Source organism: Arvicanthis niloticus, chromosome 10 (genome assembly GCF_011762505.2).
Source record: "Arvicanthis niloticus isolate mArvNil1 chromosome 10, mArvNil1.pat.X, whole genome shotgun sequence".
NCBI lineage: Eukaryota > Metazoa > Chordata > Mammalia > Rodentia > Muridae > Arvicanthis > Arvicanthis niloticus.
The window spans coordinates 13,351,762-13,369,918 of record NC_047667.1 but is presented as its reverse complement, the minus strand read 5'-3'; the positions used below and the strand labels follow the sequence as shown (position 1 = coordinate 13,369,918).

At 35.4% G+C, this 18,157-nt stretch overlaps 1 protein-coding gene across 4 annotated transcripts in view; it reads left to right on the top strand.

Annotated features, from left to right (window-relative positions):
* Dpp10 (dipeptidyl peptidase like 10) overlaps positions 1-18,157 on the top strand; it is a 1,470,448-nt gene that overhangs the window by 953,339 nt on the left and 498,952 nt on the right. For all 4 annotated transcript variants that reach the window (XM_076941051.1, XM_034513030.2, XM_076941052.1 and 1 more), the window contains exon 3: positions 1,072-1,167. In XM_076941051.1, the coding sequence (XP_076797166.1) occupies positions 1,072-1,167 (96 nt within the window). The remainder of the gene's footprint in view (positions 1-1,071; positions 1,168-18,157) is intronic.

The following is an 18,157-nucleotide window of genomic DNA, read 5'->3' as shown; positions in this document are numbered from 1 at the left end:
TATCTTGGTATTCATAGTGTTAGTTAATGGGTTTACTGGATTGGATTTGAAATGACTGCTGTAGACACTGGAGAGGAGACACAGCAAGCTCCTGGTATAGTGAGTGTTGAACTTTTAAAAGATAAAATCACCTGAGATTAGAACATGTCTTTGACATTTTGTTTTCAGTTAGAGGGAAGGTCATAGCTAAAAGGTCACCAAGAAGAATTTCACTCAGCAAATAAACAATGCTATTATTTTGCAAGAAAGTGACAAATTGCTCTCTATAACCTATTGAATATAAAGGCGTATTACAAACATCATTTTAAAGTCACCTGTAGCCTTCTATTTCTAGGTTTTGAGATGTAAAAAGAAAATCAAATCATGCTCATCTTCCAGTGGTTAAGGTGTGATACTTATTTTCTTCTTAGCACTTTCCACTTTGAACTTGGCATTTAAGTCTCCGTTTTGCTCAGTATTTTCTAGGTAGTAATTGTGTGGTACAATTTTGTATTCATTTTAGTTTTTGAATTGCCTCATATTAGAATGTTCCCCCTTTCCTGTGAGGATTCTTAACTATCATATACTTAGCTTTTTACAAAAAATTAAACGTAAATTTACTGTTAAATAGTGTGACAATTGAGTACTTGCTTATAATTAAACATCAAAAACTCAGTCTTTTTGAATAGTGCAAACCAGTAGTTCTTGGTTGTTTTTATATACTGTATATTAACTATACCTTGGGATAGATGTATTGAATTGATGTAAAACATTCCATATTAAAACCTTATAGCTAATTTTAAAATGTTGAGGACAAACGTGATAATGTATTACTCCTACAATGTTTATACTTGGGAGTTGATGGTAAGATGATCAGGAGTTCAAGGACAATCTATTTCATAAGACACTTGTTTAAAACTAAATAAAAGGCCATGAAACAGTCTTTCAATGTCAAAATCTATTTCAAATGCTCACTTCAAATTGATGTCTTGCTAGCATATATTTTGAGGCAAAACATTTTAAGTCTTATGTTCCAATCTTTAAGAAAAACAATACAAAAAGTTCCTGACTTTGTATTTCTTTTCTTTTCAGATGAGCTAACAAATTCTTCAGAAACAAGACTGTCACTAGAGGAACTGTTGGGGAAAGGATTTGGACTTCATAATCCAGAAGCTCGGTGGATCAATGGTAGGTGCAGAACTCTTCATGTATCATGTTTGTTTGGAGTTATTTTTAACTAGCATAGAAAGAAATGATGCTTGAAGTGAATGTGCTGATGTACCTCATCCTAGACAGAATAAATTTCTCAACAATATGTCAATATAGCTATAGTTATTTTCTATAAATAAAACTGACTGTGATGTATCTGCTATTCTTTGCTTGATGTTTTTTATTTCTTTCTGCGCCAGAAATGAAACAGCTTCAGCTTTCCTTAAATCAATGTTTGATATTTAAACTAAAAATAAAACAAAACTATTGTGTGTAGTAACTTGAGCTTTTGTTTGTTTTAATAAAAGCTAATAAGAGAAGTTACTAGCTAAACTAACCAGAAAAAATGTGTTTGTGAGAATAATTACAAATCTCATTTTTTTTCTTAAAATTTTGAGTATATAACCTGTTTGAGAGTGTGCTAACCATGTCAGGTGGAAAGCAGCTAATTGTTTATATCCAATTTTGATATTTAATTATTAATATTATTTAGATGTAATATTTTGTTTATTTAAACTAGAAGATAACTTGTATAATAGACCAAAAGTTTTGCCTTTGGATGAGATGAAGACAATCGTATTTATGCTCCATTTCCTTTTCAATTTTCTAAAATAACCTTCAGAATGACTATTTTAACTATGTAGAAATATGTTAATTGAGTTGTATAGACCTCTTTGGTCTCATTAGTTTTGATGTATGATGTTTTAATTTGCGAGTTTTTTATAATAAAGTCTTTTTCTCTGTTTATTTCAAGACAAGAAATCTCTGTGTAGCTCTGGCTGTTCTGAAAGTCAATCAATACACCAGACTGGCCTAGAATTCAGAGATCAACCCTCCTCTGTCTCTTAAGTGCTAGGATTAAAGGCATGTGCCACCACTACCCAGCCAACACAAAGTCTTAATAATAAGAATTTAACCCTTAATTTCTGGAGATATTAAAGGAATATACCTTTACTCATGAGGACAAAGGACAAATCAAACTTAATTAATTGACTTCAAAATACTTTCTAGAAATAAACAAGAACATGGATGTATCTTTCAATGAATGCAATTTTTTTTTACAATTTTTTATTTTTATTTTATTTATATGAGTACACTGTAGCTGTCAGACACACCAGAAGAGGTGACATCAGATCCCATTAAAGATGGTTGTGAGCTACCAAATGGTTGCTGGGAATTGAACTCAGGACCTCTGGAAAAACAATCAGTGCTCTTAACTAATGAGCCATCTCTCCAGCCTTTGACATTTATTGCCACTTTTTCTAAATATATCAGTTAATATTTGTTGAAATGCAACTGTGTGTCCTGGTGTTTGTATCATAGGTAGAAATCTGTACAAAGCCAAAATTTTCTTAATGCATTTTTGTATTATCCTTTGGAATTTTTCATAAATTTGAGACCGGCTCTCAAAAGAATCTTAACTTTTCTTTATGATTACTTAAATTGTATAGTTTTTTTTCCACAAATAAGTATTTTGCTTTTTAAAAAGGTTAGTAAAAATAATATTATCAAAGACTGTTCTGATGCACAGGTCTCTCACTGCTCATTATGCTCAGGATATAGTTGCTGTTCTGTAAATTGTCCATATAATTGTAAACAAATATTTCACCAAGTTAGCTGATAAAATGGATGATTCTAGAATGCTTTAAATATTAGTGACATTGAAAATTACTAGACTCAAAATTATGACTTCTCTCTTTCAGTAAACACGGTTTTGAACTAAATGCAGACATTTCTGTAGTGAGACTTTTGAGTGGAAGAAACAAAGTATAGCTTTCAACCTCGAGTCTCAGACTAGCTTGTACTGTTTAAAGACACATTCTACTTCTGTGTCTAACTGACACTATGGTATACAAACACCTAAGGAATGAACTGACATCCCAGCAGAGAACTGCATGTTAGGCTAAAATACACATAATATTGTGGACACAAATTTTGCTTTCATAATTCTCAAAGGTTGAAGATCAAATATTTGGTGTTAACTTTTTTTTTTCCAATTTCTTTAACCATCTCTGGTGAAATTTACCTTGAGATAGTGCATGGGGGCAACAATGCAGGGATACTATAGCTATGAATTTCTAATCCATTAGAGACATAGTGTTTAAAAAAAGGATTTGGTATCAAAGCAATACTTGAAACTGGAATACACAGAATCTAGGCTCTGAAAGCAGGCAGTCTGTGTAAATACCACTGAAGGTGTTTTCTTATTCCCTGTAGTTTGTAGACAATGATTGTTTCCAGAGAAGTAGTGTTACTGGAGTTATTATGATCAGATCCTGGGTCCTGACATTTCCCCATAAACCAGGTTCAGTTACCCAGCCTTAGTAATCTGATTAAGCAACTACTAACAGTAAAAGGAAAGAGAGAGAGAGAGAGAGAGAGAGAGAGAGAGAGAGAGAGAGAGAGAGAGAGAGAGAGAGAGAGATTTATACAATGTGGTAACACTGGCAAGAGGAACTAAGGGATCTGGAATTGTGCCTCTCCTAAGCTTGTCTTTAGGTGCTTCACATCTGGTTTAGGCTTAAATAGACAGCAATAGGAATATTTACAACTAGCAGTACTGGTCAAGCTGTGATCTTGCTCATGTTGCATCATCATTCCTGTTTCCTCCAAGATTGTAAGAACCATGTTCTATCTCTTTCCTTTCAGACAAGTTCCTCTTCTAGCTGACACCAAGCTTTAGCCTTTTCCTTCTCCTGCCATGAAATTCATGAGGAAATCCCAATTTCTTTCGGGACCATTGTTTCTATAATCTGATAGTCAAATGGAGAGACACAAGTGCATCTTTAAATTATTCTTATTCTTTTAGACAATAATTTTTCTTCAAAAATTCCATAAATTTATGCGATGTATATTGACTATTGCCGTTGACCATTGTTCTCTGTAATGCTCACCAGTGTTTGCAGCCCATTTCCCTGACTCATTCATCTGTAGCTGAGAAATTAGAATAGATAGATCTGTGCTCTGTTCAAGCTCACTCCTCTTGCTTGCAGTCACTACTTTATTTATATATTTCATATATAGCCAAAATAATTGAATGATAACCACCTCCAAAGAATGGTAACCTTGAACTTCTTAACTACAATTATATCAAAAAGTGAAAGATGGGCTTTCTCTTTACTTTTACAGTCTTCTTAACATAAAAATCACCTGAATGAATTCAAGCTCAGCTCATTTTAAAGCTTCATTTAATTCCTGGAAGTCATCCTATGAACACTTAATGCATTATCTGTCAAGAGAAGGATTGTTCCTACTTGGCCTTGGCATGTATATGTTCATTGTCTATGTTGGTTCTCCAATGATATATATGAGGGAGTCATGACAGTCTTAGATGGATGCTGGTTCATGGTTAGCTAAATAATTGACTTGTTTTAAGTTTGCTTTTGTCCTTGAAAATTACATATTTATAAATCTTTCTTATTATGCTACATTGAAATATAATAAACTATCGTTTTAAAAACTGTTAATTGCTGCTACACGGTGGTCAATTTGTGCATCAGTGGAAGACATAATACTGATTGCCTTCTTTGTAAAGAACTATGAGAGATAATGTTATGCATGCTGCATGTAACAGTGTGCAACACTGAATTTACCCAGAATCGAGAAATGGTTTCAGACACAGTGGCTAAACAAAGCCTGTCTTATATTATTTTACAATGTAATAAGATTATTCTTTATAAATTTCATACATGTATAGAATGCATTTTGATAAAATTCACCTCTTCTTTTCCCTTTACTATGCCCACATCCACCCAATGTCCTCTCACTCCTCTCTAAGTTTTATCCATTTTGTGGTTGTTGCTTAAAACTCACCAAATCCATTACCACTGCCTATATGTTCGTAGGTGTGATGTCATCTACTTGAGTGTTGACTATTTATCAAGGGCCACAACCTTACAGGAAACTGACTCTCCCAGGTTAGCAGACATCAGCTAAAAATAGCTCCTCAGCTGCATTTGGGCTTCAGGTGTGTGAACTCCTCCCAGTTCACGGTGACGTGCTGCCTGCCTTGATCTTGTGTGTGAACTCCTCCCAGTTCATGGTGACATGTTGACTGCCTTGATCTTGTGTGTGAACTCCTCCCAGTTCACGGTGACATGTTTACTGCCTTGATCTTGTGTGTGAACTCCTCCCAGTTCACGGTGACGTGCTGCCTGCCTTGATCTTGTGCAGGTATTCATTGTTGCAGAGCACATTTTAATCATTAAGTGTAAAGCTCACCTTCTGGTTTACAGAACTTTTAAACCATTTTATGATGACTATTATAATAATCTCTGAGATTCTTGGTATGTCAATGTACATCTGAAGCCACTAAAAGAGATGTACCATTAATGATCTATTTATTATAGAAAGCAAACCAAAGTGTTAATGTAAAAATGGAGCAACCAAATCAAAGAATGTAAGAGATAATTTATTCTGGGCCTAAGTATGAGTGACCATGTCCCAGGAAGAAAAATTTAGATTACTCCAGTTCCACCTTTCAACGTGGTAACAGTTTGATTAAGTTTGTGTATTAACACAAGAAAATTATTACATTTAAAATACATTGCTAAAGATATTAATGATGCAGATTACATAAAAATCAGAGATCTCTGTGTAGAGATCTTAGTTGCTCTCTGATAATATTCTTAGTCTTTAGGTTGGTTAAAACTAGGGTTTTATTAAGCCAGTACATTTCAAAAGACTCTATTCGTTATTTGTAAGGATGTTAATCCAACACATAGGTAGAGAGAAATGGCTATTAACAGGGCTAAAGATAACCCAAGGCAAAACTAGAGAAATAATAATAATGTACAACTAGAGACATGAGCCTACAACATGACAACCTCTGCAAAGTCCATGGTGTTGTCATCACTAAGCAGACATGAGGCTACAACATGACAAACTCTGCAAAGTCAATGGTGTTGTCATCACTAAGCAGGCATGCAGAAGTTTCAAAGTGTGAGATGACGTCTTTTTCAGGCAGTTTACATACAATAAAATACATATTACATAGCATAGAAGCTCACAGTGTTGTATGGCACAGACTTTTTTGGATAATCATCTGTTCCTCTTATTTTTTTCACCCATTTTATTCAATAAATATATTGTGTACATAATTTTTGAAACTAATAATAATGATAATGCATCTTTTTCTGTCACAGATTCATGGATCTCCAATGTCCCAGTAGTCTATTGTCACACATATTCAAGCCCTAGCAAATAACTGCCAAGGTGCTTTGCACATTGTTCATCAGTGACATAAACAATTGCATCCCACAGAGCTCCCCAACACCACTATGATCTGGGCCATCATCCACACTCATTTTACTCTCTGGGAACCCTTCCAAAATCTGATAATGCAAGTTTCACTTTGTAGGATTAGCTGATGTTTATGTCAGCCACTCTTCTCCTCTCTGCAATCTATGGGAAGCATTCCTGTCCTAGTTAGCTTAATTGTCAACTTGACACAGCTTAGAGTCACCTGAGAAGGGATGCCTCAACTGAGAGGTTCGACTGTAGGAAAATGACTTGTGGTTATGTGTGCGGAGGATTGTGTTGAATGTTAATTTATGTTGAAGGGTCCACAACACAGTGGGCGGCAATATTCTTCATAGGTGGTCCTGGACTGGATAAGGAAGCTAACTAAAAACTTATGAGCAAGCTATTTATGCTTTCTTAGCTGTGCATGTATTTCCTGGACAGAAGCGATGCTTCATGAAAAGCAGTCAGGTATGCCTTCAGGTTCCTACCTTGATCTTCTGCACTGATTTCTCTTTTACCTGTAAGTGTAAGCCAAATAAATCCTTTTCTCCCTTAAGTTGCTTTTAGTTATATGTTTACCACATGGAGAAGAAACAAGAAAAGGCCCCACCCACCACCACACACAAACAAATTCCCGAGCTCTGTAGACCTGAGCTCTGTATTAAACTCGTGGTAAACTTCTTGTATTACCCTTCCAACTACTTCCAAAGACTGGAGTTACATGTTTAATCATTATGTAGAATTTCTCTGATACAGAAATGTTCAGATATTGGAGATCTGTAGCCTCACAGACCTTTAAGTGGGACAAACCTGCAACCTTGTCTCTAGAGATGACCCTGAGATATGATATTTCTTTGTAATCTCCACAGATTCTTTCCTAGGAATATTCATGTTAATAAGGAGGCATGGAAAAGTCATAGTTATCACTTTTATGAAAAATGAAGGGCATTAATCTAAGTAACACCAACATTATTTACTATGTTTATAGATCTCAGCACTGGGAAAAGCAAGAACATAAATTCATGCTGCTGTTGTTTATATGTGTTGAATGACTTTACCAAGCCTGAACTTTCATTTGTCATGACAACATGGTAGAGTTACAGAAGCCTTTGGGCATTACTGTCCTCTTTTTAACCTCACCTAGTGATCAGTTAAATTATCTTATCTTTAATCTCTGCTTTTATCTTCTAAAGCACTAAATTAAAACTTTCCTGACATCTTATCTATTTAAAAATTTAACACACATACACAATGTATTATGACCACACCCATTTCTACTTCTGATTCCACCACACTGTAATTGTTATTACCATCAAATAAGCTGACACTTACATAGCATAGAGGTGAATATATATCTTCATGTCTTAGAAATGGCATGTATTTTTATGCAGTGTTATTTGTAAAAACAAAAAATAGTACATAGATCTGCATAGAAACTTAATCATAGGACTATGTCATTTTACAATTATTCAACTGAATGTTAGTCAAAAATATTCATTTGAAAAAATAATGACACTAGAAGATACTTACAGTAAAATATTAAGTTAAAAATGTACTTATATTTAATTATGTGCATATTCTTCACAATTTTATTCCATACATGTTCATATCTAGTCATGAGAATACCAGAACAGAATGTGGTAAATATCAAATTCAATCTGATAGCCTAAGAGTGGCTACTTTCTTTTACTCTTTTGACCATATTTTTTCTTATTTTCAATAATTATGCCCAATCAAGCAGTTGCTAGAATTCACATGCTAATGTAAGTAGATTCACTAAGTCAAAAAATAACTTTGTTCTTATTGATGAGATTTGTTATTCTTTCAAACTTGTTAGGGATGAACAGAAAAATAGGAGGCAACCACTGACAAGATGTTTTAGCAAGGAAAGATGCTTGCCACCAAGGCTGATGAACTGAGTTCTTTCCCCAGTACTCACATGGTTGGAGGAGAGATCTCACTCCTATAGGTTTTACTTTGTCCTCTACATATGTGCCATGGCATGCAGACACACACACACACACACACACACACACACACACACACATGCACACACACACACACACACACACAGAGAGAGAGAGAGAGAGAGAGAGAGAGAGAGAGAGAGAGAGAGAGAGAGAGAGAGATAGATGTAATAAATTTGTTAAAAGAAAGACAGAATGTGAACTGGTAGTTTGAAAGCATCGGATCCTTGCAAAAGCACAAAAGAAGGTATTAAACAAAGTTTCAAGTCAGAAGAGATGGTTTCGTAGTTAAGACTGCCAATTGTTCTTGTAGCACCCACATAAGGCAGCAAGCAACAGCTTGTCATTACAATTCCAGTGAGATTGAATAGCCTCTACTGGCCTCTCATTCATTATGCTCTGACTTGGTATATCTAGAGAATTATAGAAATGATGACATTCTTGGTTACTATATCACTGCTTAGAAAGTTGAAAATTCAGTTAGAGATTCAATGCATTTTTTTCATGACTTACTTTCCTTCTTAGTGTATGAATGCCAAAATACTTTCCTAATCAATGTGGACAAGTTCTTGATGAAATAAGCAAAGGGCATACAACAGTATCTGTGGTGCATAGCCAAGACTGTTTAGCACATTTGCATCTCCAAAAACACCAGAAGTATTTTATTGCTTTATAATTTGTTAAATTCTAGCTTAAACTGATTGAAAGTACAAATATAACCATCTCCTAAAAAATCTCACACCTGAGCAAACTTCCATATTAGCTGCAGATAGTCAAACTTTTGTTTGAAATTCAAATCTAAATAATTTTCATAAAGTGTATACTTTAAAGAATCCAGTCTATCTTAAAATAACAATATTTATACTAACACCAAGAGAGACTAAGAAAGAATTTACTCATAAACTAAAGTGTTCACAATTCAAAGGAAAAGAATACCATCCATGAGGAAAATACATCTTTGATTTAGAGGTGAAGTGATAGAAGAATTTAAAGGGAACTAGAAATATAAACTTAGCTTTGAGAGAACTACATGTTCTGTTCCTTGTGTTTGTTGAACTAGAACATTGTATTTGATATTTAAAGAAATAAATGTGAGCTTGCTTAAACAGGATGGCATGGGAATGTTTATATAGAGAATTTATTGATTTGTAGCTAGTGCACGATTTAGCATCTGTTGACATAAAAATGCGTGCAGTGAAGTAAATCATGTCCATGAAGTCCTGTGAAGTCCTGAACACGCACATAAGTATGCCTGTTCTTCTCTTTGTTGGCACAATCACTGGCTTTCCCATCAAAATCATATAATTGTAGATGAGTTGATCCTAGTATCTCCATTTCTGTATATTCACTTATATATCCACCTCAGTACTTATCTGCCTGTTCTTTTTATTTATTCAGCATGTATCTATGGTGCATAGCCAAGACGTTTTCTGTATCCAAGTGTATAAACATTCACCCTTCACTCAATGAAACTGTGAATATAAAGATTCTTTTCAAATCATGCACCATATCTTTTCATATGTCTTGGGCTGTAAAAAATGAAATTAAAATCAGAAAGGTGAGTAGGGTGGGAAGCAGAACAACATGGAGAATTGCAGTAAGTATTCAGTCCAAGTTGTGATGAGGTTTGGCGAGCTTTATTTTTTCCAAAATTCAAAATACACTTTGTTGTGCTCACTACACTCTCTCTCCACTATAATTGTGGGACACTGGGCATATTTCCTCTTATTCTCTCTGAATCATTTCCATTTGCTAATGTCTTCAAATACCTGGTAATGATCATAAATGTATCCATGCATCCCTGAGGTGATCCATAGAAATAGGATTCTTAGAGTCTGTAGAAATGACATGAACAGAGGCACTGAAGAGATGGCTCAGCAGTTAAGTTTCAGGTCCCGGCTTTCACGTTGGGTGGCTCATAACTACTTGTAAATCCAGTTCCTGGAAAACTGATGCTCTTTTCTAGTCTCCACAGGAACCTGTATTCATGTGCACCTACCCACATACAGACACTCATAATGAAAACTAGAAGAGATAAGAGGCTCCATGAGCCCCATTGATTCAAAGCAAGTAGACAGAAGCTAAGTGATAAAGGTAATGATAGTTTTTCAAACAGATCTTAGAACTAGAAGGATACATCAGAGAACTAGGGAAGAGTTGGCACAGTCTTTGGAGAAGAGATGTGGTTTAGAATAGGTATAGAGGACAGATGGGCTCAGAGCATGAAAGAGAGCATTCTGGGGGAAGTGCAAGGATGGATGAATACCTCCATGGGAATTAGCCCAGTGTGTAAGGCTGTGTATGAGAAACTTGATACATTTGAGGATTAGAAACAGAGAGTATGTTTAATTATTTGGATCAGCAGATAGTTATTTTACTGTGAATATTACACACTGATCTTCAGTAGGATAATACTTTGATTAGGTTATAATTTTGGAGCAAACAAGGCTAAACATTTGCTGATGACTTTTTATTAGCTGTATTTTGCCAAATTAGGATGGGAGGTTCTGATGACAAATATTTACCTAGATGTTTACAGTATGTCACAATTTACATGTAATTCTGTATTTACAGAACATTTCCATATACGTGATTTATTTGCAGGTTAGTTTCTTTTTGAAAAGCTTTGCTTAGAAAATAAAGACATTACTTTTACCTTTTACACGAGTAAATCAAGGCCCAAAGAGGACATTTTTTACCTCTACAAGTTCCACAGCAAATAACAGCCTCTGGCTACTGTCCAGTGCTGGAGGGGACATGTGGGACATGAGTCTACTGAAGAATCATGACATATCCTGACATTAGATACTATCTATGATTTGAAATCCTGACAGCTTATGGAAAATATAGGGGGGATAGATAAATAAAAAGATGAGATTTCTGGAATTGCTAGAATTCTTAGAATGTTTCAATTTGACTACATTTAGGTGATTTTGAGAAAACTAATCATTTATGTATTTGTAAAAGAAAGCCTTTGAAGTCAGTCATAATTTTAAAATTCTAAATATATAGAGAAGCTTTCCATATTACTCTTCTAGTTCAATTTACTTTGCATCATGGTTCCCTTTTTCTGTGTATGTATGTACTTAATCTCTAAAGTATAAATGGTACTTGATCAGGTCTTTTTATCAATTTTAATGGTCTATCAAGATCTCTGTATAATTTGCAATCAAATCGTAAAGAGCCCACGTTTTTATTAGATTAACAAATGCATTCTGAGGTGGCTGTTAGCTAGAAAAATAACTAAAGACAATATTTTTACTATTCAGTCGCTGACCCACAAAGTAGGTCATTTAAAGCCAAGCACTTAGTCATGCAAGAGACTTTATCATATTTACAGTGGTTTTCTCTCATATATGATCAAAAAAGTGTACATAAGCACAGATCTAACACATCCTTTCTCTCTCCTTTCTGCCTAGGTTACCTGTGTCTTGACTGTGAAAAAGAAAAGAGTGCTAAAATTTGCATGCTACTATAAAAATGTAGAAAATGAAGCTGTAATGTCCGTCTTCATTGGGTCATTATTATGCTTCTGACAGCTGAAGTTATGCTTTGGGGACCTCCCAAATACCCAGGCACCTTGTACTGCCTTTTTAATATGTCATAGATAATGTGCAAAATTCTCTGAGTTTGAGTACAGACATGCTCATTTTATAAACAAAGAAATGCAGTTAAAAGCAAATGAGGAACTTAGTCAAGGCCTCAGTACTGGAAGGCTAACAGAATGAGAATTTAAGTTCATGTATTCTCTCTTAATGAGCAGAGTGCCTCTGATCAAATAGAAGCTCAAGGACCAGAGTATTAAGAAAAAGGTAAATGTCAAGAAGAGAAAATTACCTTGAGATGTAGCATTAAGTACATGCAGGATAATGTAGGAAAAAGGAAAGCTTTGATCAACTTACTCAACAATTTTTAAATATTATGAATACAGAGCAAACATTTAAAACTCTTGTAGAATGGAAGCTATGTATTTCACCAGAATTCACAGTACCTGTGCTCAGTACTTGAATGTTTACCTAGGGGACACTCCCTTCCTTCCTGGAGCTTATTTTTAGTCTTTGTGTGTACAGTATTTGTTGGGATGATATGTAATGTCTTTGCAGTTTTCTTTTTTTCAGAATTATCCAAATATTGGTGAAATAATCCAGTAGATTACAAATCATGCTACAATCTGCAGATATGTTTATTCTAAACTTCATGGTCTCTCTATTCATAGGAAGGTATGGTGGCAATCACTAACAGTCTCTTTCCTCCTCCTCCTCCTCCTCCTCCTCCTCCACCTCCTCCGCCTCCTCTTCTTCTTCTTCCTCTCTCTCTCTCTCTCTCTCTCTCTCTCTCTCTCTCTCTCTCTCTCTCTCTATGCTCTAGGCTATTTTTTATTAGATTCTCTGGAGCCAGAGTTACAAATTGTTGAATTTCATCCTATGTGGTGTGTATTTGGGAAGATTATTCTGGTCCCCAAGTGTAGCACATGGATTTAACCAGCTACCAAGACTTTTTTAAAATGAGTACTCATGACATAAAACCTCTAGAAACCTAATCATATTTATTGTGACTTACATGTTAGTTATCACTGTTTCCAAAGAGAGATGATTGTTTCAGAAAGTGTAGGAAGTCCAACATGGGAGATTTTAGCTATGCTATCATCTTGTACAATTTTTCATAAAAGGATTTGTCATACTTTTGCTCTGAGCTTTTCTATTATATGTTAAGGTGGAAATTATAATATCAAGGAGCTCATATGTATGTATCTATCAAGTATTTATGAATGATTTCTAATATTTCATGAAACATTTCATGCAAGGCCACCAATATGAGTTCAATTAAAAAGCTGGTACAGACAAAAAAATTAACAGGAAGAGTGAGAAGAAATTGCGATGTTATTGCAGATGTGCTAAACAAAAGGGTTCTCTGCCATTTACTTTTTAGGTATTTCATCATGAGGAGTAGTTGCAGGACTGCAGCATCCACATGGTTTTAAAGACATGTGAGATCAGGCATAGGGCTATTTTAGAAGAGGAAGGGAACCCACCTTGGAAAATCAGGGTTGGGAAAAGTAGTGTTGGTGAGCATGACAGTGTATTAGGTGAATATATGAAAATCTCATCGTGAAGTCCATTATTTTATATCATTATCATAGGCTAATACAAGGCAATTAGTTAAATTTTAATGATGTGGGTCCCGGGAACCAAAGTTGGGTCCTCTACAGAGCAGTTTGTGCTCTTCACTGGAGAGTCATTTCTGCTACATGAACTGAGGAAATTCTTTCATGTTATATTTTCCAGTTTTAGGTTAGATTATGTTAGAAAGGAAAAATTTCTCAATCCCTGCAACAGCTAGAAACATTAGATGACTCTGTAATGGTGATGTCTCAATAAAATTATTTATTTATATGTTTGTTTATGTGTGTGTGTGTTCTAGTACCTGTTTGTGTCTCTATATGTATATGAGTAGAGGACAATGTCTATGAACTTGTGTATTGAGGCCAAAGGGCAATATCAGGTGTCTCCCTCAGTCATTCTCCACTGTATTTTACAAGACGGCGTCTCTCCCTGAATTTGGAGGTTACCAATTCAGGTTGACTAGCCACCAAACCCCATGTATCCTCCTGTTACCTTCTCCAGCACTGGAATTGCAATCATGTGCAGACATCTTCAGATTTTACACTGGAGATTGACTTCCAAATTCAGGCCCTTGTGAGATGTGGCTTTACTTATTGATATATACACTTTCATATATATCTTATATGTAATTGTAAAACGTGAGCTCCCCATCCAACTTGAGGCTTAAGAGTTTGCCATTTCGTCTCCATATTTACAAAAAGGGGTTGCTTTCAACTATCAGTTTAATTGTGCTTTGGTTTAGGAAGACAACAAAGAACTTATAGACTGTTCCACTTATCCATGAACCAGGGAGGGAGGCAGAAATCAAAATACCACAAACACACCTCACCTCTGATCGGAGACAGCTCTTGGCTCTCATTGCTCTAACTAGACACAGGCGATGTTAATAAATCATTTAAAACTGATCTCCTTTCCTACTTCTAATCTGTAACACCTAGCCATAGGCAGGGTGCTGTCAATACCCATGTCAGTTTAATGAGCTGGAACACTCATTACAAGAGCTGTGTACCCAAGCCATTAACATCTCACCACTGCTGTGTCCTTACCAATAGCATTTCAAAGCAGGTCCCTTGCACATATCTGTTCTCTGCTGATACTCCATTTGCACACTAAAATGTACCAATTCATTATTTACACATGCATCTGTCCTTTGGGACAGCTTTCCTTGATTTCTGCCCTTTATAGCCCTGCTAATCCTTTGTCTTCTGTGCCTCCATGTTGTGATAAAACAACTTTGCTTTGTGGTGTTCTCAGCTTTTAAGTCACCCCAAGATCGGATCCTGTTACAGCTAAAGGATTGAAAGTCATGAGACTATTTAGAGACTTGACTGAGACTTTAAGAAGCCAGTTCAAGGGGCATGGTCTATCCTTGCTGAGACTGAGTAGGACCACATCTTAGGCACTGAGTGGGGCCACATCTTAGGCATTTCAGCTGTCACTTTTTAAGGGCAGCCATCTTTCAGGTGTAGGGAGCAAGCAAGCCTGTCTGAGGGGAAGTCTCAAAGTTTCAGAAATCAGTAACAATTTTCAGTTGAGTACTCACTCTCTGTATGGTTGTCTTTTCAACTACAAGATTGAGAAGATAATTGGTTTTTTTTAGCCTCACTTCTAATAATGATTTTTTTCCATTTGTTTTGTCCAAAGTACCTACAAAGCTTCCAATGAATCTTTCCCTCTTTCCCTTCTCTATCCATTATAATGTGTCCCATCTAATGCACCTCTTCTTACCAGCTGGCATCCTCTGAGAGCATCTAAGATTTCCCTTGCATTGTCTACTTACTCTGTTATTGGTCCTAACTTCAACCCCAAATATCTTCCACACTACTACTGAAATATTGGTTCCCTGAATAATTTCACTATTGATTGTCTTTTTCCTTTTATTTCAGGTCGAATACTATATTTCTCATAATAAAGACATTATCAGACTTGGGGGCAAGCACCTTTACCAATGGAACCATCTCAGCAGGCCCAAATATTATTATTTTAGTGATTATCCAGGATGAACATGACCCTGAAACTATAATGGAAATTAAAAGTGTGATATCAATTCAGTTTTTGTTTCTTAAAATGATGATTATCCACAAAAATACATTAATAAAAGCCAGTTAATCTTTATGATTATCCATTTTGAAATTATACCAGGGCCTTTTTATTGTTAATAGTATAACTGACATTAATATTTTGAAACCAGAAACTGATAAGCTATAAAAATTCAAATGGACAAATGCATATTTGTCATTCAAGTGTTTGGATTAGAATCTCAAAATTTCAATTTGATAAAAATTTAGAAATTAAAATGTCCATATTATATGTCTGCCTCCACCCAATATGTAATTTTGAAAAAAAATGTAGTCAATTCTAAGCAATGCAATATAATTAGAAACCATTAATGATTTGAACATTTCTTGTATTTAGCAAATATACGTGAATAATATCAATGATCATTATTGAAATGTTCATTTAATTCTTCCATTGAATTTCTATCTATTCTTGATCTGAATATTTCAACAATGGGAGGGACAGAGGCATGGGGGAGGGAGGGAAAGACGGACACACACACACACAGAGAAAAGAGAGAGAGAGAGAGAGAGAGAGAGAGAGAGAGAGAGAGAGAGAGAGAGAGAGTGCAAAGGTGGGTGGGAGGATGGGAGAGAAAGAATGAGAATAAAGAATTTGAATAAAGCTTTGAGTTCCCAGGTATGCTATCTGGAATGTACCTTGGATATTCTATTTGCTTGTTTTTTTTTTTTTCTTGACAGCTTCTACATCCTTTGGGAAATCCATATGGCTTTAAACTGGAAATATTATTACATATATGAAGGCTTGTTGGAGCATACATGGGTTAGAGCATAAGCTTTAATATTACTTTATGTTTACCTTATATATTTTAAATATATATTATCTTCTAATAAGTTATATATGATAAATATTTCAAACACACTCACTGTACAGAAATTACTTACTCTCCATTCTCTGTGAATAATTTTGGGCAGTATTTGAATTATAACAGTAATTTGTATCTTTTACTCCTGATTTCTTTCCTAGGTTTTCTACCAGGGTAGTCTTTCTCTGTGATTTCTTTATTGTTTCTACTTCAATTTTTATATCCTGGATGGTTTTGTTTAATTCCTTCACCTGTTTGGTTGTGTTTTCTTGCAATTCTTTAAGGGATTTTTGTGTTTCCTCTTTAAGGACTTCAACCTGTTTACCTGTGTTCTCCTGTATTTCTTTAAGGAAGTTATTTATTTTCTTCTTAAAGTCCAAAGAGATACCTTTATGTGGTAATATTACTGTATTGCTAAGCCTGCTATTTTCATTAATTTTATCAGTTACTTAAAACCAGCTTCTCCAAATAATAACCCTTGGTTGTTTGGATTCTAGCACCCACAGAAATTATTTTCTAAGAATAGATTGCATAGCAATAGCAGTCTTCCCTAGAATATTAGAAATTCACATTTCAATCTATCTACCAGGAAAAGATTAGAGAGCAATCCCTCTAGCATGAGATATTTGCAGCCTACTTCGAGGGAGAAAAGGATTAAAGAAGCCGATAGCACCCATTGGTGAGGGGCACTGACAGAGGCATTTCCAAAGTCAGGATAATACTATAAACAGCCTATACTTTCATACCAAAGCAGAAGTTTTATCTTGGAGTATTATAAGCAGAAGATGCATTTATATCAAAAAGAGGTTGTTTTCCTCTTTAAAATGTATAAAAATATTTGCTGTTTTCCTCTCTAGTTTTGAAAAAATATATGTTATTGAATTTCTACTCTAGGTTGTATTTGGTGTCAGAATTGTTATATTTGAAGGAAGGTAAAATAGGAGTATAACCTAATTCAAACATGGTGTAGATAGTCTGGAGAGATGGCTCAGTGGTGTTTACTGCTCTTTCCAAGGGTCAGAGTGCAATTTTCACCATCTGTGTTGGTGGCTCTAACTCAAATGCCTGTAACTTCAGATCAAGTGAATCTGATGTCTTACTTCTTCTGGCCTCCACAGGCAACTTCACTCACAGATGCATATATCCACACACAAAAAAGGCAAGATCAACCTTTAGGAAACAATTCTGATAGTACATCTAGCAGGTATGTATTGTTACTTAAGACAGCAGGCACAGCCATGGGAGAGAGCCTTTGTTAAGTAATTCTCACAAAATAGCACAGGTGGGGAACATAGGGAGATAAGAATGAGTCACCACTCAAAAAGAGTATTCAGGGACATTCCAACATGGGCAAACAGTGGTGGCTTTTGCATGTACAGGTACAGATACAATACTTTTTTATTTGTGGGGAAGTGCGGACTTCTCTGAAATGGAAATTTCTGGTTTCATATGATCCATGCGGTATCTTGCTGATGCAAGATCCTTAGAAGGACACATGTTATTTGGAAAGAGTATAAATAGGACTCAATGGACAGTGATGCTGAGGTTGTGTAGCTACCCTTGCCACATTTTGTTTGCCTCAAATCTTTGTTGATCTTCACTTTATTGACAGAGGCAAGGTAGAACACTTCAACTGGTTTCCTGGCTGGTTCTGGTCACACCCATTGGCTCTTACTGATTTGGTGGAGGCCTGGCTGTTTTTGCTGGATCATGCCACCACTGATGCTGATTGTGTTTGGTATCCTAACTCT